At 38.6% G+C, this 23,591-nt stretch overlaps 1 protein-coding gene across 3 annotated transcripts in view; it reads right to left on the bottom strand.

Annotated features, from left to right (window-relative positions):
* Positions 1-19,915, bottom strand: part of LOC140156780 (28S rRNA (cytosine-C(5))-methyltransferase-like) — a 351,435-nt gene extending 331,520 nt beyond the window's left edge. For 2 of the 3 annotated variants that reach the window (XR_011859592.1, XR_011859591.1), the window contains exons 1-7: positions 19,713-19,915; positions 12,462-12,622; positions 11,656-11,786; positions 10,612-10,759; positions 9,792-9,939; positions 8,025-8,140; positions 3,641-7,278 (exon numbers count right to left, since the gene is read on the bottom strand). Coding sequence is in view for 1 of the 3 variants with exons in the window: in XM_072179748.1 (XP_072035849.1) it covers positions 6,348-7,278; positions 8,025-8,140; positions 9,792-9,939; positions 10,612-10,759; positions 11,656-11,786; positions 12,462-12,622; positions 19,713-19,802 (1,725 nt within the window). In the remaining 2 variants the exon portion in view is untranslated. Of the gene's footprint in view, positions 1-3,607; positions 7,279-8,024; positions 8,141-9,791; positions 9,940-10,611; positions 10,760-11,655; positions 11,787-12,461; positions 12,623-19,712 lie in introns of those variants that run through there. The other variant, XM_072179748.1, reaches the window with a different exon arrangement.
* Between the last annotated feature and the right edge of the window lie 3,676 nt (positions 19,916-23,591).

The following is a 23,591-nucleotide window of genomic DNA, read 5'->3' as shown; positions in this document are numbered from 1 at the left end:
TTATAATTTGGATGGAATTGTGGATAGTGTATGTCCATTTATGTGCAATTTATTCATTGATCAATACCAAATACAGTTGGTGCTTGTTTGTGCTTTGTGCATCTACACATTGCATTGAAGAAATACTACTACCTCAATTCCAGAAAAATATAGTACTAATTATTTCGAGATTTAAAATATATGTTTTGCCAAATAAAACAACTCAATCCTAATTCTTTAGTCGGACCAACCTGGCAAAAACAGTCCAATATTATAAAAGATTCCATATCACATTGGAGTGATGGGAAAAGGTTAAAAGGCATTGGACCGCGACCATTGTCCGAAATAGGTAATGAAATTAACTTAATTGATCTCTTGCTTATTGCATAGTGTGGAATCGGTGAGCCCGTCAATTGATAAAGGTTACTCCAAACAGTTATGGAACATTATAATAATTGACCAACTTCTGGGAATAAGGGTCAACAACTTGCTTTTATGGTGTTTTTTGTATGCTGTGACAATCAAGCCCAAAGACAATCTATGCACTGTAATTTTCTTTTCTATTTTATAACCAATTATTCAGTTAATCTATACTAAAGAGACAGAATAGATTTGTGTGACTGCAATTGCATGAAACTTGCATACTTTTGCCCTTTCTCTCAAATATAAAACTTTCACTTTTATTGCCAGTTGGGTCCAACTAAAGGATCTTAAAAGACTGGGATGTCTTTCAAGTGGTCAAACAGGATATTTTTAAATCCAAAAAATTAGTGCTGTATTTTCTTGAATTGGGAATAGTACATTACTTGGATTGAGTGTCAGTTTGCAATGTTATGCAGCTGGTCTATTTGGCACTGATATATAGGTATATAGTTAACTTATAGGTAGCATCATTCCATTAGCTAGGTAACAAATTTTTGTATACACCATGTCACAGGTGACATCACATCATTGGACTTTTCCATTTAAAATATAGGCACCCCGTGTGGAAGATAGTGGAATTGTCAGTTTGAACCGTTCTAGATTCAAACTCTTTCATCCCATCATGGCATAAGTGTGGAAAATACCTTATGTCTACTAAGTGCTAAAATCCAACCTGGTTTTAAATTCTCAATAATCTCAGGTTCAATTTGGCACACACAACACTCCAGCAAGACAGCAATTAACAAATCAGTGTTGTATTTCACATAGGGTGTGTGATTTTTAAATGGAATAGCCCAACTGGTCACTGCAAGCAAGGAAAGACTAAATGCCATTGATGGCTAATTAAAAGTCTATATTAATTGGATGTATAGAGAGTTTATATTAACTACATGTAGATGTATAAGGGAACAAACCAACAGTTTGATGACATTCTAAAATGAAAGTCCTTTCATGGGGGGGGGGGAAAGTCTGATAATGTTAAGATATCAGTAAAAGTTGGCCTTTCTGGTTGGAATTTTCTACATTTTACACTTACCTTTTGGGGAGGGGATCAGCTTCCCAATGAACGGATTTGTGTTTATAGTATGTCATCAAACTTTGGGTTTGTTCCCCAAGTTTATTCGAACATTGAAGTGACATGGTTTTTATAGTTAAATCAAATGGAATTCTCTTTTTTCACCTGTATTACCTAATACAAATTGCACAAATTGTTTACAAGTTTAGTATAGAAGTTTGTGCATTATGAAAAATAAAACACTTGACAATTTCAAAGGTTGTGTTTTTTTGTATTTTATTATGCTTGATGTTTCTCATTTTAGTCTTGATATTTTATAAGCACATGATACATTATGATATAAACATAATGAATATTATGTATAAATTGTAACTAATTATAACAATGAGCTTCCTCCAAATTCTGATTACAAGATTTGAGTGCTAGTCCCAATCAAACTGTCCTGTCTCATTTGAAGTTGAGAGTAACATCCATGTTGGATTTCGCAGTGCCAGATTCGAGGCGTATACACACATGTAGAAGGGCGATTATCCATACGCTGGCGACACATCCACATAAAAGCACTCATTCAAATCTGCAACTTCAAAATCCAACATGGCATTACTCTTAACTTGAAACGAGACACACTATAATCCTAACATCACCGTATACAGGAGAGTCATAATGATCTGTACCAACTTGACAAAAATCTTAAAAATACTTAAAATCTATTCAAGTATCTATTTACAGTATACATTTTTGCGATCCTTAATTTTTGCCCGGTGATGAGGTTCAAATGCAGCTTGGCAGACAAACTATTCAAATTCAGCATTCTCAAATTAACTCAAGTAGAGTGGTTGCCAGCCTTAGCTTAAAGGAAGTCTCCAGCAATCACAACATTATGCCTTATATGTTAGAAAAATGATTATCAAGCAATATACGTCTAGCCCTCTTCTTTTGTTCCATTATCTATTGTATTTCTTTTGTTCAAAGTCTGGTCAACTGTCGATTATATCAAGTAATGTGGACAGGTCAAGATAATCTGGACAGGTCAAGATAATCTTGGTCAGGTCAAGATAATCTTGGTCAGGTCAAGATAATCTTGGTCAGGTCAAGATAATCTTGGTCAGGTCAAGATAATCTTGGTCAGGTCAATAAATTTTGAACAAGAGAAGTACATGTTCATATTTAGAAACACTGGCCACATTATTTGACTTTTTGGACATTTCAACAAACTTAAAATGCATCAAAGTTTAATATATTTTACACAATCCGCATAAATTATTATGCAAGTTTATGCATATTAGATTTAAATGAAGATGGTAAACAATACTTGTGTGCATCGAATGACACCAAGAACACAGGACGAGGATGTCAATCTACCTTTGTCCCCCCTCTCCCAACTAACGCAGATTCCGACAAAGTAGGTAACAAAACAAGAGCCATGAGGTCTTACAAATTAAGTTCAACCAAGGATATTTTGCACCTAAAATGCAGTACATTACAAGCCACAAGACTAGATGTAGAAAAACTACAACAATCTGCGGCCTAACCCCAACCAAAAAAGGTCGAGGAGGGTACCCACTACCCAGGAATATGCATTGATTTGGGTCATGACATTTGTTCTATAAGTATATTAAAGATAAATATAAATTATATGGTGTTAAATGAGTTACCGTCATGTCTAGGTAAAACACACCCACTTTGACCTTTGAACTATTTACATATTCATTATTAATATTACGAATATGTATAATCGAGTGGGACATAACCACAAGTGAATTGAATAGAATCTCACGGTTAAAATCAATGCTGTATTGATTTGATTAAATCACTTGCAATTGACACTAGATAAGACTCGTGAGACTCAAACGCAGGACACACGGGAAGAATATTACACTGTCTCGGTGTGTTTTTATTTTGGAAAACCCTAAACTAACACAAGATAATCATATCAGCTTTTCCAGTTTGTCTTTTGAAAATGAATAAACCATAACAACAAATTTGTTTATTTTGGCTCATCAGTATATGAAGATAAGCGGTTCAAAACAGACCATTACCATAGATAATCGGTGTCTTGTTGAGGTATGGTTCGCATGTTAGTCGCTCGGAAGTCGCCTTCCGAGCGACTAACATGCTCACCATACCTCAACAAGACACCAATTATCTATGGTAATGGTCTGTTTCTCACCCTTTATCTACTACAGAATCACATGGTTTTATTTAAAACAAACTCATATTGACCTTAAAAGCAAATAAAAACAGCCGTCTCTGACCACACGATATTCAAATTTTCCAGGCACTGAAATTGCAGGTGGCCAATATGAGTTTGTTTTAAATAAAACCATGTGATTCGTACTTGATAATTGTTTTTCTAACATATAAGGCATAATGTTGTGATTGCTGGAGTGTTCCTTTAAGGGGGTATCGTACTACACCCCTTGATAAATTTGTGACTATATTTGCATTTTTCTCAAAAACTAATAAAACACTGGTAACAAAAGTTATGTATATTATAGGGGCAAGGAATCCAGTTACTACACTGGAATTTCAGTGACTCAAGACACGTAATTATTGATCAAATATTGGTTTCCCTCATTTTTGACTGTAACTCCACAACTATTGTCTGTGCTGAAATAAAATTCCCAGTGCAGTCCTTGCCTCTATAATATACATATCTTAATTGTCACTAATGCGCTATAATTTCTGAATGTATTTGCAAAACAAGCTCATTTGCAAAAACATACCTTGAAAACCAAGTTGAAATCAATCCTCAAACATTACTTACGATATACATTGTACCTTCAAGTTATTTCAGTGCTCCTTTGAATCAAAACAGCTCAATTACGCACCATATACTGTGGTCTGGGCTGGACATTTTAAAAATGAAATTAGAACAGTGTAGACGACATCATTTGCATTACAATCCAGATGTTGAATCTATATCATATGCAAAATTTTTGGGAAAAGGGTTGCATATTTTGATTCAATGGCCATTTATCTATATGGTGTTTACATGTAGTCCTGTGGAAGATATGCCCATTATAGGGTGCTAAAACGTTAAATTTTTTGTACTAGAATGGCAAAAAAAATGCAAATTTCCTTAAAAGAGCCGTTTCAATTTTCCTGAAATTTTCACAGTATAAATGCAGTATGAACATGTAGAAATGTAACCAAATAGGTGCAGTGTGCATTCTCTTGCTAAAAAAGATAAAAGTCCTATACCTACATGATAATGAAACCAAGGTGTCACTTTAAGTGTTAAAGTTCTTGCACCAGTTTTGTAGTTCTATATAGACCACACTATGTAAAGCCATAATTTACAATCTTTGATATGAAATTGGATAATTTGTGACATGATCTGGTTCATGGGAGCTAAAGGCGGCAAATTGGAAACTGAGATAAAGGTAAAAATATGGAGTTAAAAAACAATAAAATACATAAGAAAGCAAGTATGCTAGGCCTTTGGTGTTTTCAGTAAATGATGGCCTATTGCATGTATAATGTAATAATTACAGTAACTCAATTTTCAAAAATGCCTCCTTTTGTCCCCATGGACCAGATCGTGTCACATATGTAGTGTGTACGTTACTTGGATTGAGTGTCACTTACACGGCTATGCAGCTGGTCTATTTGGCACTGATCAAGTTTTAGGTAGCATCATTCCATTAGCTAGGATATCAATTTTCGTAACTTTACAACCAAGTATGCTAGGCCTTGGGTGTTTTCAATAAATGATGGCCTATTGTATGTATAATGTAATAATTACAGTAACTCAATTTTCAAAAATGCCTCTTTTAGCCCCCATGGACCAGATCGTGTCACTTTTTTTTTCAAAGCTGATTTTTTGGCACATTGGTAATGTTTACACACATCCCAATTTACACCTACATGAAATCAGCCAAATTTGTTGTATTTGTCAGTTCAACAGAGCAATTTTGACATGTCATATTCAGACATCAAATCCCCCATAGAAATCCCAAGTTAAACGGCCAAAAACCCTTTTCTGACAGTTTTATATATTATTTCATCACCTTTCAGCATCTTGAGTAAAAACAATAAAATTTTCTTACATTGTCCCTGATTGATTAATTACATTATATAATCATCAAAAAGTAACCAATCAAAATAGAGCTTTTAGATATCAATTTTAAACTTAATACCCTTCAGGCCTACTGACTAGTTTTACCATATCTCTGATTGGCTAAATACATGATATACCCCTCTTTCTGACCAATCAAAATAGTTCTTAGAGGCTGATGTGACATGAACAAGGACAAGTTGGTCCCATGTACAGATCAATGTTTTGAACATATTTTGATATTGATGTATGTATGAATGCATCCTACATTCTTCAATTTACATTCTACAGTGCAGCAGATTGTAGTATCTCAGTAACCTGAACCAGAAATTGCACTTACTTTGTGTATGTTTCAGCAACACTGTTGCCTTTGTCAACACTTGCTGAGGAGTGATCCTACTGCCAACCGACGCTAGATGTGAGATAATTGATACTGTCAGTTGTCTCTGTTCCTTTTTTCTCATTTTTGATGAGTTTCTAGAACTGAGATCAAAAAAATCCCCAGATGGAAAATCAATTGGCAACACCAAGACCTACGCTGGAGATACATCTAGGTCAGTTGCCAGTAGGAATCACTCATCATCAAGTGTTGACAAAGGCAACGGTGTTGCTGAAACGGTACACAAAGTAAGTTCAATTTCTAGATCAGATATAAAGAACTTTGGTTACTGAGTTTACTCTACCGATCCTGATGAATTGTTCAATCAGATTGTCGCATCATGTGCAACTGGCAAAACACACACAAAATGTTGAACTATACAGGCTTATCGGCCCTATAAGACACACAGCAGAATTGCAATGCATATGTATAGCAAAATCCAAATTATCGGATACATTCTTACAAACGAAATTTCTACTACGTATGAACTCTCACTTTAAACTTTGCCTGTTCTTCTTCTTTTTCCTTTTGGAATGCTTAGATGGCGACACAACCTCAGTTCTTTCATGATCAGAGCCATCTTCCTCACTTGGGGTTACCTCTAGGTCCACCTTTTTCTTCTTCTTATGAGTCGATGTTACCAAATCCTCCGGATCAACCATGATCTCGTCATTGCCTTCCTTCCCAGAACTATCAGATGCCACCTCTAAAGACAATTTCTTATGTTTCTTCTTTTTGCTTTTCTTCTTCTTTGGACTAGGTGCATCTTGTATTTCTTCTTCCTCATCCTCTATCTTTTCCTCATCATCTTCCAAGTTTCTTTTCCGACCTCTGACCTCTTGCTCATCACCATCATCCCCACCAAAGGTTGCATCTTTCTTTTCAAATAACGCAACAAAGAATCCATTTGTACGGTGCTCATCAGGCAAAGAACGCAAACACAGGCTCTTAATCTTTTTCATCTCCGGATCCTCTTCACCACTTCTATTCACCGTAGACAACTGGCCCCATGGAGGCAGCACCCGTTTCAACTCAAATTGAGGATTTTCATCCAACGCTTGCTTCACCACCTGCCCGTTTTCCTCAGCATGGATGGAACAGGTGGAATACACGACTCGTTTGACCCTCGGGAATGACAACGCATGATTGAGTATCTTAAGCTGTACTCTGGATAGAAGCTTAAGTCGTTCTCTAGACGGCCCCTCACCGCTATCGGTTAAGTAATCTTGACGTGCCACCATGCCAGTGCCACTGCAGGATGGGTCCACCAGGATGTATTCGACTGATGAAAGTTCATCATCATCTGGGTTGGTTTCCAGGAAGTCTTGGTTGTAGAATGTAGTATTAGTGACACCTGCAGCTGGAACGAGCTTACACATGGCATGGTACCGTCCTTTTGCACTGTCAAAAGCAAAGATTTTCCTGTTGAGGGAAAGAATTGGAATAAAAAACACCTTTAAATTTTGGTATTTAAGTTACATGTTTGTTTAAATCAGCTAATAATTTGACAAACAATGGTTTCTTGACTTTAGCCAGAACTTCAGAATTGGCTGTTTGGGTTTTCTTGGTGAAGAGCTCTTTTTCTGGTGCATAACAGACAAAAGGAAATTGCAATACTATGGTTGCAGTCAGAAGGATATAATTGAAGACCGAATTAAAAAGACTAGTTTGTGTCTGACGTCAGGGCAATGGCGCGACGTAATTGGCTGCTGACCAGCACAGTGCAGCATTTTTTGGTCTGGTTGACATGACATCATACGCAAATAATTCGGTCTTCAAGTCATTTGGGTGTCTTTAGGGGTCACCAAGCCTGACTGTGAGGTACCAGCTGTTTTTCAGTAAATGGGATTTTACAAGTTTCATTGGGTGTGTGGCTCCCTTCCTATGCCCTATGATGCAATGTGACTAAATGCAGTCATATCAAGCATATAAACATTTGTTTACATTCCTGTACTACATGCATGACATCACAGAAATATATGTATATTATGAGCATTATTTTGGATTGTCTTAAAAAGGCTATCTTTGTGAAATTATGTTAAAACTTGTTTTTCTTTTTTGTATTTCAATGGTCCACCAATTACTAAGATTTTAAGATTCATGCTACAATATTTCATAAGCTTTTTGACATTATAACTACCAATAGATTTTTGGGTGTTTATACTCACCCTGTATTTTGCATAATTGCAGCAAGATGGCTGGTCTTGTTGCCAGGGGCAGCACACCCATCAATCACATGACTACCTGGGGCTGGTGACAATACCTTGGCAGGAATACAACTGGCCTGTAGGATAGACATAATGCAAACATTGACACACATGAAACAACTGTAAGAAGTCTTTAAAATTAATTTATTTCCATCATAAAAACACTTTGAATCACCCTGCTCTTTCTAGGGAATCAGAAATTGACACACAGAAGCCTACTCCCCACTCCAGAAAAATACAGCACTAACTTTTTGGGATTAAAACAATATTATCAAATGAAACACATATCAATCCTAATCATTCATTTAGTCCTAACTGATGATAAAAGAAAAAGTTCACTATTTTACTAATTTCTTGAAAAAATAGCCATGCATTTTCGGCATGTTTTCTGACTATCGAGTCACAAAAATCAAAGAGTTGGAACAAGTCTAAGCATTCAAAATCTTGAGTATAATGCAGAAATTTTGCTCTAATTTTCACTTGTTTGCGTTACTTTGATTAAATGGTTTGTTATAATAATGAAACATGTCTTTTCCAAAAAACTAGAATGCATAAACTGAAATTAGTCTTAGTACAAGTCTTTGGGCTTGATTGTCACAGCATATAAAAAACACCCTAAAAACACATGTTTTTGTCCCTTATTTCCAAAAGTTGGCCAAATATCAAAATTTGATTTTTATTGCTAGTTAGGACTAATTAAAGCATTAGGATTTAGCTATGTTTCATTTGGCAAAACAGGACAATATTTCTTTAATCCCAAAAAAAATGAGTGCTGTATTTTCCAGGAATAGGGAGTAGACTTCCAACTGTTCACACTCAAATTAACTTTCTCAATGTTTGACACATTCTAAATGACAAGATTTAATCCCCTTTAACTCTCTTCGTGCAGGTGTCGGCTGCAGACAACCAGTTTCAAATATTTTTTACAAATTTTAAAATTTCGGAATTGTAAATTTTCATGGCCATATTTGGAATCAGCATGAAAAATGCATTAAAATGAGTACAAACAAGCCTAGTATTGGTTCAGTGGTTCTTTGAGATAGCTCTTGATATTTTGAGAACAGATCTCAAAACTTGGATGTTTTATGTTGAAGCCTATGGCTAGCACACAGAGCATTAACATGAAGCCAGGTGCATATACAAAGACCTAGACTATAATCAGAGCTAGAGATTAAATATACTAGTTTGCATCTCAAGATCAACTCCAAACAGCCTGTTATAGGTTGGTTCATCTGGGGTCTTCATTTGAGAAAAGGAAGCCTTAGCTTCAAATTGTGAGCATTCACTTCATGTTTACTATAACAGATGTGTGTGCAAAACAGCTGCTTTGAAGCACTGACCACACTATAAACAGCACCATGAACCTGTTCATGGACTAAGGACAATACCTTACTTATGCTGCCTATACATGATTAATGTGATTCATCAATATCAAAGACCCTAGATACAAGAGTGGACACAAATTCTGCCATTGTGCACTGTATATATGAACATCAATAGTGATTTTATTGTCCAACCATCAATAAAATCAAACTAAATTAGATCTCTTCAATAATATTGAAGAGAAATATTATTTTGTATCAAATCCTGCATCTAGGGTCCCAAATATTGACCAATCAAATTGATCGTGTATGGGCCACATTAGATCGTATGATGGATGGGTCACGTATTCAATATCCCACTGAAGAGGGATTCCACAAGAAGAGATCACAGATGCATACAACTTACCTTGTCCTGAAGAAGCACCTGTTTCTTCTTAAACAGGTTATGGTCATGTAGATCAGTTCCTGGTGCAAAGACAAAGACCTCACTCAGATCCATATCAGCCATGAATTGCTTGGGTTGAAGTGACTTGATGTGATGAATGCCCTGAGTGCTAAAAAAGAAAGAAAATAAATAAACAGGTTGAGATCAAACATCCTTTCTAAATTCTATACAGGCTCTATCATGATTGATTGCTACCAGTTTTGATGTTTATTGAGAAGCCTACTTCTTCCAAATGCAGCATTTGGGTTCTCTTGAAATATGTGTACATCTCATATCAAAACGATGCACTTGTCGGCTCCTATATGTGCCTCATTTCACATAATAGCTAGGAATAAATACCAGACTCATCTCCGAAGTGGAGGTCCCTTCAAATCATCCCAAGTCACATGGTTTAGGAATACAGATAACATTTCTTAGGGCTCATATTGAAATACCCTACCATGTTTTCACACAGAAAGAAGGCAGGATTCCCTTCGCTAAGCGCGCGCCTCAGGAAAGCTCGGTCATAAAACAGATGGATTATATGCATCAATGATACACCCTGCCCAGGATTTTAACAAAAGAAGGCTAGCACAGGAAAGCTGCAGGATGGCGCACACCTTCCTGTGTAAGGGAATTTCAATATGAGCCCTTATACAATTTGACTTGGGGATGATTTGAAGTGACCTACACTTGATATGAATCTGGTATTTATTCCGAGTTATTATGTGATATGAGACACATGTAGCAGCATCGTGCATCGTTTTGATATGCATATGCGGTGTCATGTTTGTTGTTTTACCTGTTTATAGTTGGATCACTATCCTGCATCAGTTCATCAGCTTCTTGCCTTGACAGCACACACTCATACCCATCTGCCTTGAAAGTGTCCTCTGCTTCTTCAGCTGTAGTCTTCAGGGTGTTCACACGCACATAACGGGGCATGGCAACTGTGATAAAAAGGATAGAAAATCTATATGAAACAAGACAACAACATAATACCTTTTTGGTATGGTCATATCCTCACGGCTAGAAAGGGCTATCCACACACACCCTATGGAAGACATGACCTTAATCTCTCACACATGGGGTGTAGATTTTTAATGGAATCACCAATTCAGGTAACCCCATTTGAAATTCACAATCCCTGTGTGGAAGACCTAGGGGCCACTTGTATTTCAAGTTGTATTATACCACCTGCATATAAGGACTTTCAAAAAGCACCTAATGCAAGTATTTTTGTGTAAATGGACCCAAAACAAGTACTAAGTATATGAATTTCAACTGGAATAGCTCAATGAATGCTAATTTCCCAGTAGGCGGCTCGCCAAGTGAGGGACGCCATGCAAATCAGGAGACATCCGCTGCAACTCAACCGTAACCAGGGAATCAAGATTCCAACACTTTATGTTGATTCTCAGGTCAATCATGAGGTCAACTCCTTCATAAGATCTTGAGTAACATTTCTCCTAGTGAGGACATGTGTCTTCAAATCAAAATCTTGATGTGAATCTTAAGTTATTATTCTGTTTATATAACAACACATATGACCAAAGTTAGGTTTTAAGGCATTTAAGTTAGGATTAGGGTTAGGGTCAGCATTAAGGTTAGGTAGGGTTAACATTAAGGTTAGGGTAAGTGTTAGGGTTAGGGTCAGAGTTATCATTGGGGCCAGGGTTATGCTTAGGGTTAGGATTATGAGACAGGCTGTCATAGGTTCGGGTAAAGTTTATGGTTGGGGAAAGAATTAGGGATTATAACCAAATTGGGTATTTGGACTATTGACCTGTACATTGTAACCTAAAAAATAATCACTGACTGTGCAAGAGAAAAACAGTGTACCAACCTTTGTCTCTGATTTGCTTTGGAAGCAGATCATCAACACTTGCGACTTTTGCCTGTTTCTTCATATCGGCTAGGGCAGCTTCCAGGGATGGTGTATTTCTCTTCATGGCTCGCTTGAATTTACCTCGGCATCTGTAATTGATCAAAGACATTAGACTTCAACAGTACTGACTCCGCCATGTTTGCACGTCGCTCATGGAGGGCAATATAATGGAATTCAACCGATACACTTTGATTTAAGGTGGTACTACACCCCCTGATAAATTTTGTGACTAATTTTGCATTTTTAAGAGATGATGTACATTCTAGCGGTACCTCTTTTCTTATCATAAATAACGTACCGCTTGTCTTCAGTCAATGAAATTCCAGTGTAATAACGGGATTCCTTGCCCCTATAATATATGCATAACTTTTGTTACCAGTGCATTATTATTTTTTTGAGAAAAATGCAAAAATAGTCACAAATATACCACCTTGTTTGCATTCTTATCTAATGAGTTGTGCCAATGATGCGCACAAATCTCTGCAACAGTCAAGCTTAAATTATCATCAGAGGGAGACTATTTAGGTCTCCGTGTGACAAACATGTTTCTACTATTTTGTTTACACCTTCTTGTGCTGATACAAGTGATAATTCAAATCCACAAGCCATTGACAAAAAATTGCCACTGGTTCATGAGAAATAGCCCTGTTCTTAGCAAAAATCCTGTGAACCAGAGGCAATTTTTCACACAAGTTTCCCCTGGTCCCCAAGTCCCTTACAATTGTATCTTAATCCTTCAATTGGGATAAAATGTACTCAATTACCTAAGTCCCTTCCCCAGCAAGAGGTCATAGGTCATACTCATAGCAACTGGTCCTTTCAGCCATTTCTCCTGTTGTAGCAGACCTGCCACTGCCATAACCTGTTCCAAGATGGAGGCATACTTGAGGGTCTTACAAACCAAAGCAAACAGCTGCTTCACATCCTATCAAATGAAAACAAACAAACAAAAAATAAATAAGTGTAAAAAAGATTTGCTTTTAAAAATAGAGGAAACAACACATCTGGATTTACTCATAAAGTGTTTAAAAAGCTCAACATTTTATGGTGAAACATTATCCAAATGAGAATTAAAAACACCCAACCCTGCTTTGCATAATTAGCATGGACACAAATGAAATTACGATGCAATACAATGCAATTTGAATGCGCAGCAGATCTATAGAAATAATGTGGAAATCGTAGTGACGGAGGTGTGAATACCTCGGGCTAGTAGGAGCAGCACAAACTTGAATGTACAATGTATATAGTTACAGGCATTTGAATTTGTTTCCCTTTTTTAGGTATGCCAGGTGAATTCAAATTTAACATCAAACTGCATCATTTAATATCAAATTAAAGCCCTTGAGTAAAGAAAGACAAAACTGAAAACCTTTTTGTCATAGCACTTTCCGTAGCAAAGTTACATCTTTTCAAAGATTGACTTTCATCAAAAAGATTCTGCTGGCAAAATTCCCAGGCATTAGCATAGCAGCTTTTTTTAATGGAACTGCTATCAAAATCCCTCTAAAATCAGCCCTCGAATTAACCCACAGCACCGACGGCATATTGCCGTGGGTGCCCACCCCCATTGCCCTCAAAATATGTCCTTTACCGACGGCAGTCACTTGCCGTGCCCCTAAATGAAGTTGCCATGGGTGCCCTAGCCGGCCAGCCTTGCCCCTTCATTATTAAATCATTAACAAGTACTGGTTAAAACCCCGAAAAATTGTGGAAAATTAAATCGAAAAAATCTTGAACACGATCGCTATTTTGAGCATCGTAACCACAGAATTGATCGTAACCCAGCTATCAATCACAGTATACACAATAGTTTGTTGTCAATTAATATTCATTACCCCTACGTAAACTTACATATTCAGCCAATCACATCGGCTTTTATACATTATTATTTATATCTGGTTGCTAGAAATCTGACTTCATTTTCCCGATTGGTCAGAGAAATACCTTCAACGTACTATCGACCAATCAGAAATGCTGTTAGTAACTGTTATGATATTATGTTGATGATCATGATTCACCACATCACCATTTAGGATGTGAGCCCTAAAGAGAACCCTCGTAAATAAAGGCTGATCAATATTGACTGAACCAAACTGAGTCGTGTTACATGGTAGGCAGCTCGGGATTTTCACTTTTTCGCCGTTATAAGATAACTTTATGAAGTCCGGGTAAAAGCGTTTTATACTCGCAGTTGTAAAGAAGGTTTCTAAACGGTGTTATTGTGGATTTGTTGTCGTGATGCCCCTCAACGAAGGTGAAAATGGAGCCGGTGACGGCGCACATGGCAATGAAAATGGTGGACATGATGATCCAGGACATGGCGATCAGCCCCGGTGCTGGAGCAAAGCTTAAAGCAGTGGCCGGTATACAGGCCCCAGGTCAGTTGGTATCCATGGAAAAATGGAAAACCTGGCGCCAGATGTGGCAAAATTATTCAATTATAGCCAATCTGTCAGCACAAACGCCGAATATCAGACTGCACTTTTCTGCACACGATTGGGCAAAAGGCCTTGAAATTTACAACGGGTTTGATTTCGTGCAGGAAGCTGACAAACTCAAGCTTGAAATCATAATTGAGAAATTTAACCAGTATGCTATTGGTGAAATTAACGAAACGTATGAGCGATATATGTTCAACAAAAGAAAAAAAAAGAAGGAGAAAAATTTGATGATTATATGCAAGCCTCCGCATACTTATGGAAACATGTAATTTCTGCCCCTGTCTAAAAGAAACATTGTTACGGGACAGAATAGTAGTAGGCCTAAGTAGTGCACGCACGCGGAAACGCCTTCTCCAAGAGCGAGCACTCACACTGAAAAAATGCATAGATATTTGTAAGAGTGCCGAGACAACCGAGTCACAATTAACTGCATTTGAAACTGAAAGCTCCGCTAAAATACATGGCATAAAGCCAAAGAGGAGCAAACAGATTAAGCCTAAGAAAAGTGAGAACAGTGTCAATGACAAAAGTACACGTAGGCCTAAGTATGATCCCAGAGAGTGTAAATACTGTGGGCAAAGCCACACAATGGACAAAACAAAGTGTCCGGCATACGGCGTCACCTGCAATATGTGTGGGTTAAAAAACCATTATGCCAAAGTCTGTAAAACTAAATCCAAAGTGAGAACCGTTACATATGAGTATGACTCTGACTCTGACACAAGCACTGAATACATCAATGTGGTAAAGCATGAGTCTGAGGATGACACAATCAATGGGGTTAGGCCTACTGAGGATATCTTTGCAGAAATGCTCATCAAACCACATGACAAAGTTGTGAAATTTCAGGTAGATAGTGGTGCCAAAGTAAACACAATACCCAAGAAATTTGTGGATGAGAAAGACATTGTTCCTAGGCCTACAGGTAATAAACTCAGAATGTGGAACAATGCCACATGTGAAGCACTCGGTACATGCAGACTGAAACTACTGAATCCCAAGAATAGTAAGAAATATTAGGTTGAGTTTGTGGTCAAAGAGGACCTTACACCGCTGTTGGGTAGTAAAGCCAGCCAACACATGGGATTCATTACAGTAAATGAAGAGAACTTCAATAGGCCTAAGATATCAGCAGTTGATAAGCCCAAAACCAGCATAGACTTCAAACCTGAAGCGAACTATGCAAAAGTGTTTGATGGCTCACTAGGGTGTCTGCCCGGTGAAGTTCACCTACAAACTGACACAAGCGTTGAGCCAAAGATATTGCCTCCTCGCAGACTTCCACATGCAATTAAACCCAAAGTCAAAAATGAACTTGATAAATTGGTGGAAGCAGAAGTCTTGGTACCAGTTGAGGAACCAACTCAGTGGGTTAGCCAGTTAGTGGTAGCCGAGAAGAAGAACGGTGATCTTCGACTCTGTATTGATCCCAGGCCACTTAACAAGGCATTAAAGCGCCCTCGGTATCAACTTCCAGTGATCGATGATGTGTTACCGGAATTAGCACAAGCCAAAGTATTGGACTTAAGCTCAGCCTTTTGGCAGATCCAACTGGACTATGAGTCCAGCATCTTGACCACATTCAACAGCCCATTCGGACGCTATAGATGGCGCCGTTTACCCTTCGGTACTTGCGCATCATCCGAGATTTTTCAACACCGCATTCATGTCGCCTTAGAGGGGTTGACCGGTGTTATTTATGGCAGATGACCTAGTAGTCTACGGTAAAGGTGAAGACTACGAAGCTGCAGTCAAGAATCACGACACTAACCTAGAACAGCTGTTGAAGCGCTGTACTGAGCAACACATCCAACTCAACAAGTCCATATTTAGAGCCAAAGAAATACCATTTCTTGGCCATCTACTGTCAGATACAGGTCTGAAAGCAGACCCAGCTAAGGTCTCAGCAGTCGCTAACATGCCAACACCGACAGATGTGCATGATGTTCAGAGACTGGTAGGATTTGTGAACTACCTAAGCCGTTTCCTTCCTAGCTTATCAGAAGCACTTGAGCCACTTAGACAATTAGTCAAACCAGAAGTGCCATGGCACTGGATGCATGTACATGATGACGCACTTGACAAAGTCAAGAAGATGGTCACTGAAGCACCAGTGTTAGCGTATTACGATCCAGGCAAAGACCTCATGATTCAATGTGACGCTAGCGGTAAAGGCTTGGGAGCCGCACTCCTGCAAGACGGTAGACCCATTGCATACAGTAGTCGAGCACTCATCGATGCAGACGCGACACGCATCCATAGAAAAGGAGATGCTAGCGGTAGTCTTTGCATTTGAGCGTTTCCATCAGTATACCTTTGGTAGATTCACACAGGTGATCAGCGACCATAAACCACTTGAAATGATCGCAAAGAAGCCACTGGTGAAAGCACCAAAACGTCTCCAAGGGATGTTATTAAGACTACAAAGTTATGATTATGACATTCGGTATAGTCCGGGTAAGACTATGGTCCTCGCTGATACGCTGTCTAGAGCGTACTTGCCCAACACAGAAAACATAGGCCTAAAGTTTGAAGAAATCAACATGGTGAGTTTTCTACCAATACGGGACGAGAGACTAGAACAGTTGAGACAAGAAACTGCAACAGATGAGACACTACAAATGCTGAAAAAGACAATCATCAACGGGTGGACAGAACAGCGTAATCAACTACCTGAGCAAATCACGCCCTACTTCCACTCATCAGTGATGAACTGTCCGCATAAGACGGACTGATCTTCAAGGCTAACTGTGTGGTGGTACCACAAAAGCTACATAATGAAATGCTGACAAAGATCCACTCATCACATCTTGGGACAGACGGCTGTCTCAGACGCAGCGAGAATGTCTGTTTTGGCCGCGATATCAGTGGAGATCAGAGAATACATAGCATCATGTGATACCTGCCGCACATTTGAAACCAGCCAACAGAAAGAGACATTGTCTAGCCATGACTTGCCCACCAGAGCATGGGAAAGAGTGGGTACAGACTTATTTTCATGGGAAAACAAGGACTACTTAATCACAGTTGACTACTTCAGCAATTTCTGGGAAGTCGATCCACTACCAGATACCTCCAGCGCAACAGTGATAGAGAAACTGAAGACCCAGTTCGCCAGGTAACGGAAGCCCAACCCAACTGGTATCCGACAACGGTCCGCAATACACCTCTGAAACCTTCCGTCAATTCGCGACTACAGGGGACTTCGAACACCTCTGCAGTAGTCCAGGAAACAGCCAAGCCAATGGCAAGGCTGAATCTGCAGTCAAAACGGCCAAACGCATACTAACTAAAAGCAAGAAGGCTGGAACAGACCCATACATAGCCTTCCTAGACCATCGAATACGCCCACGCAAGGACTCGATACAAGTCCTGCACAAAGACTTATGAACAGAAGAACCAGAACACTTCTACCAACCTCAGCAGCATTGCTGAAACCAAGAGTGATTGATGAGACTGCCAACATGAAAATCCGTATCAAGAAACAAGCAGAACATTATGACAAGAATGCCAAAGACTTGTCTCCCCTGCAAGAAGGACAAGTTGTCAGAATGAAACCACTTGTCCAAGGACAGAAGACATGGCAGAAAGCCATAGTCACACGACGCCTAGATGAACGTTCTTACATAGTCGAGTCTGACTCTGGAATTTATAGAAGAAACAGAGTCCATCTAAGAAAGACTCCAGAAACACCACCAGAAACTTTGATAAACAAAGAGAAGGTACCTCAAGACACAAGACAAGAAACTATGCCTGCTGCAACAAGCAGACAAGAGACTTTCAATTTCCAAAATGGACAACAGCAAGACAAGAACAAGAACTTGCAAGATAACAAGAAAACCATGCAAGACAAGAAAACCAAGAACTCAGATGCAACAAAGAAACCAAGAAAGTCAACGGCACCAAAACAGAACTTGCCAAGACCAGAGATGAAGACAAGTACCAGTAACCATGGTAACCAGAGAAACCAGCAGCAAGAACCAAGACCAATACCAGAACCAAGACCAATGCCAGAACCAAGACCAGTACAGGGACATGAACCAGAACTCTCTACCAAATCCGGAAGAAAGATCAGATGTCCTAGCTACTTGAAAGATTATGTTTAAACCTGACCAAATTTTGGCACTTGATTAAACCAAAAGAAAGAAAAAAAAAAAAAGAAATCTTTCGAACAATTTTGAAAATTGAGTTGAAGTTCAAGTAGTTATAGAAGTTTTGGAAAAGTTGATCTTTTTCAATATTAAAACTTTTCAGAGTTAAAGTTAAAAGTTTTGAACACACAAAATGAAAATAGTCTAAGTACAAAAGAGACTATTAGAAAAAAGACAGTCACAGACATTTGCTTTATTTAATAGTGAAGTGATCACAAGAAATAAAGAACAAAGGCTTTTCAAGATTAAAAGAATAAGCCATTCAAATTAATCTGATCTAAAAAGAGAGATCCAAACATTTTATTTTTTTAAAAGGAACTGAAAGAAAGAAATCTTTCAGGACAATTTTAAGTGATCACAGGAATTTGAGGAAAATGACTCTTTTATGAAAAGAAAAACATCTAAAAGAAAGGGGATGTTGAGATATTTCATTTAAAAGAAATTGAGAACAATAACTTTCCAAGAGGAAAAGAACAAACTCTTAAAAGAAGGGGGATGTTATGATATTATGTTGATGATCATAATTCACCACATCACCATTTAGGATGTGAGCCCTAAAGAGAACCCTCGTAAATAAAGGCTGATCAATATTGACTGAACCAAACTGAGTCGTGTTACAGTAACTATCAAAGCTTCCTCGTGTTGTGAACAAAATCCGAGCTGGGCAAATCATTATTGATCTCTCGATTAGCAAACATTGACTTCCTATTGCAAACCGATGGCGATCCCCCTTCCGGTATCGTCTTATCTTGTACATGTGAGCCCATCTCTAGATATGTTTTGCACGAAATAGTTTTTATCCCGGCGAATTTGATCAATATTATTACCAAAGTTACAGCTGTTTCATCGCTGTTTCGAGTCAGTTTTGCAACTCAGAACTAGGGATCACAAAATTTAAACTGTTGATTTCTGATTGCTTTGTAAATTTAAGCAGGTTTTTTGAGCAAGCAGGTTAGTTTTAGTGTAAAGTTGAGAGTCAAATTTTACTTTGGTGTCGAATTCAGCTGACAGCAATGCATCTATTCGCTTTTGAAAAATTGCCTTTGGTGCCCTTCTCAAATTTTCAACAGTTGCCTTGATGCCCTTTTGAAATATTACAATTGCCGTGCTGCCTTGCCTTTTCAGTGAAAATCCAAGGCAATTATCAACTTGCCCTAAAAAAGTTGCTGTGCCCCTAGGCCTAGATCCTTAATTCGAGGGCTGTCTAAAATTCCATGTGTGATTGTCTCATCACCATAAAAAATCATATATTTGGGTCAAGTGAAGTATAGAAAACATATTTATGTAGGTTTCCTTGACCTATCTGTTCTTTTAAATTTCTATGTAAAATATGTATTGTGTAATGTGTTGTAATCCCTAATTTAGGGCCTAAATAATTAAATTAAAGCTTATAAACCGGGTCATGGGGAGCTTAACCTACCTGAGATCCAGATTTGAACACAAGTGACTTGATACTTCCTTCTTTATTCTGCGCCTTTTCGATGATTTTCCCAGCTTCTATGTACAACATTTTTCACTGCCAACCTCGCGGTCCGTATAGTAAAAAAAAACAATTAAATAATTTACTGCGCTACTTTCCACATGTCATGGGCGCAGACATATTGTATCCCACAGTGCTTTGCGAGTATTTCATCTCATTTGCAGTTTTAGTATACCAGACGATCAATGCGAATTCACACGTAAAAAATAGGCTCATTACGTAGCACTCATGTTGGCTATAAAGTAGATTAAAGGCGTCAGAAAACGTGTTGCCACTTCCCCTGTGTTTCCACTCTTCGACGCACAATACGCATAGCACTCGTTTTCCTCGTTCATGGGGGGGTGCTGGGATAACTATAATAGGGCCTGCCATGCCGGAACTTTCAAGGGGACTATCCCGGGGGGACTATGGAATGGGGATATCATCCTTAGTCTCTGGGAAGCAAGTTGTGACCTCATCCAAAGAGAAAGCTGAAACCTTAGCCAAGCAATACAGCTCTGTCTTCACCAATGAAGATGTCAATTCCTTGCCATCAAAAGGCACCAGCTCCTTTCCAGCAATGTCAGACATCCAAGTCTCCACAGCAGGGGTAGAGAAACTGCTTGCTTCACTCAATCCTAGGAAAGCTACTGGGCCAGACCAGATACCAACCAAGATTTTGAAGGACCATGCTGCTATCCTAGCTCCTGTCCTGCAGATCATCTACCAACAATCACTTGACACAGGAGACATCCCAGATGATTGGAAACAGGCAAATGTGACGGCAGTGTTCAAGAAAGGAGATAGAAGCCAACCTTCCAATTATAGACCTGTCTCCCTGACCAGTATTGCGTGCAAGGTGTTGGAACACATCATCTCAAGTACCATCAGAGCTCACCTGGACAAACATCATATCCTGAACGAATTCCAACATGGGTTCCGGAAACATCACAGCTGCGAGACACAACTTTTAGCGACTTTGGAGGATCTTGCCAGCGGTATTGATCAGAAACAACAGATCGACTGCCTCATACTTGATTTCTCCAAAGCGTTTGATGTAGTAGCACATAGGAGACTTCTTTACAAATTAAGATGGTATGGTATCCAAGGAACAACCCACACCTGGATTGAAAACTGGCTGACCAACCGTTACCAGGCCGTAGTTGTTGATGGGGAAAGTTCGTCCAATGCGTCTGTGTGTTCTGGAGTCCCTCAAGGCACCGTGTTAGGTCCACTCCTCTTCATCTTGTTCATTAACGACATTGTTGACAATATATCATCCTCCATCAGACTATTTGCCGATGATTGCCTGTTATATCGCCAGATACAATCCGAGAGTGATGCTGCACTACTGCAAGAGGATTTGAACACCTTGACAAATTGGTCCCTAGACTGGCAGATGAAATTCAACCCTGCCAAGTGCTCTCTACTCCGGATCACCAAAAAGCGTTCCAGCATCAAGTCAATTTACAACATGATGGGAGCTGACCTCCAACAAGTTGAGAACCACCCATATCTTGGTGTCGAGCTTACATCTAATCTGGACTGGGGACTACACATAAAGAACATAGCAGGCAAAGCTCAGCGATCACTCAACTTCTTACAGCGTAACCTGTACAAGTGTCCTGAGCAGATCAAACAACAAGCCTACTTCTCCATAGTTAGACCAGTTCTGGAATACTCAGGCACCATCTGGGATCCACACTACCAGAAGCACATTTCAACCCTTGAGGCAGTACAGCGGAAGGCAGCTCGCTTTGTGAAGAGGAATTATCAGCGTACAGCCAGTGTTACCCAGATGCTTCAGGAGTTGAAATGGCCTTCACTTCAGGACAGAAGAACCATCTCACGCCTCACAATGCTCCACAAGATCAACTCTGGAGATTCACCACTCACAGTTCCAGGGAAGTTCCAACCAGTGAACACAGACAGGCCAGTTACTCGCAGCCATAGACCTGACCAATTCATCAACTATCCAGCCAGAACAGAGCTCTACAAGAACAGCTTCTACCCACGTACCATCAGGCAGTGGAATCTACTCCCAGCCAGTGTCATCACTCAATCAACATCAGCCAAATCCTTCAACACAAATGCATGGAAGTACATGAACGACCACAAGGCACAGCTGTACATGGGCAGGCCAGCCGGACGTTCCACCTCTGCAAGCATCTAAACTTCACTCCAGTCACTGTATATTTGCGCACCCTTTTTATTGGTTATCTGCACCCTCAGTTGTTTTGTGTGTAAGAAGTTGAGATGTAACCGGAAGTCTGGATATCTATACCGCCTGGTCCTGTCCAGTATTACCTTAGAAGTAGAAGTATGTAACTTTTTATTATTCATTGCTGTGTAACTTTTTAGAAATGAAATGAAACATAGACAAGATTATGCAGTCAGTCACCAACTTTCTTTTACCACTAACTTGATCGAAATGGTGGCAATATAGCCCGTAATATAGGCCTACTTTCAGTTGGCATGTAGGCTTGTATCAGTGCGTTGCAATAAAAGTTTCCTCATTTTCCTCCTCGAAATGTGTCCCTAAATCTACAATGTACTTTGAAAAGAAAAGAGTAATTTTAAGATAACTATGTTGTTGTTGTTTTTTGTTCTTATTCTTGTTTTCTTTTTTTTTTTTCTCTTTTTTAACTTTGCACAAAACAATGTTATTATTTATCCAACTGCTAATGGCCTACGAATGAAGAAACAGTCATGTACGTTTGCCAAAAAATGAATTTTAACACGGTAAATTTTTCAAAAAGTATAAAAAATCAATAGAGGTTATCCGTGTTCTAAGCTGCATATCCTATCAAAAAATAGTAGGCTATGATACATTAATGGGAATGTTGAAGATATCTCAGACATATTACACGGATGTTGCTATTGGATAGCTCACATTACATCATTTGAATGCTGCTATCTACCTTTTTTTTACGACCTGTAGGACCTACCAGAAAGAGCATTATTAGGTTGTTTTTTTTAGATTTTTCATTTTTCATTTTTTTAAAAAGATTTTGGAATGATTTATGAAATATACAAATATAAATAAGTTTAATAGAGAACAAGGATCACTTCCCAGTCTTTTTGTGGTACTCATGGTACTCTAGGGGGTTTATCCCTCAGAATCTCACATTTTGGAAAAAAAAGGCCTCATCCTTTCCTCAAGCACTGTTGGAAAAAGACCAAAAACTACTGACAATGCTAATTTTAAATTGAAAAAAAAGCTCCCTCCCTCACCAATCCATGAAAATACTCTGGACGAGAACCATAACATTAATTTTATACTGTCTTAGGCCAAAAATAATAAAAGGTTCCGGTTCGTCTCAAAGCTTGCGAGCGCATTTGTAAAATCGCGCTATTTGAAAAAAAAAAGAAATGCGGAAATTTTGTTATTTCAAATTTTTTTTTTTTAGATTTCCTGAAAAAATTCGGCGAAAATCAGCCTTTTTTCTCAAAATACCATGAAAATACCAAGTCGGGAATAAAAAAAAAAAGTCGCATTTCGCATTTGTTTTCAAACCACTCGTGAGCTTTGAGACGAACCTTTTATTTTTATTTTGGCCCTATGAATCAGTAACAATACACTAGGCCTACCGTATTTAATAATGAGCTAAAACTGAGAACCACAGATTCCTGAGCCTATTAAGAAGCAGGGAACCTACATGGTATTTGAAGTACCAATTTCAAGTAGGCGTAGTATCGATTTACATACAACAATATCAATATTATTGTCAAACTGACAAATTTTCGCGCAGTATTTCAAAGACATGACTGGTCCTCATTTTCCTGTGCTAGTATCAGTAAACTGAATTCAATTAAATATACCAGGCACAGTCAGGTTGT

Source organism: Amphiura filiformis, chromosome 7 (genome assembly GCF_039555335.1).
Source record: "Amphiura filiformis chromosome 7, Afil_fr2py, whole genome shotgun sequence".
NCBI classification, from domain to species: domain Eukaryota; kingdom Metazoa; phylum Echinodermata; class Ophiuroidea; order Amphilepidida; family Amphiuridae; genus Amphiura; species Amphiura filiformis.
The sequence above is the reverse complement of the archived record's forward strand: the minus strand, read 5'-3'. Positions and strand labels throughout refer to the sequence as shown.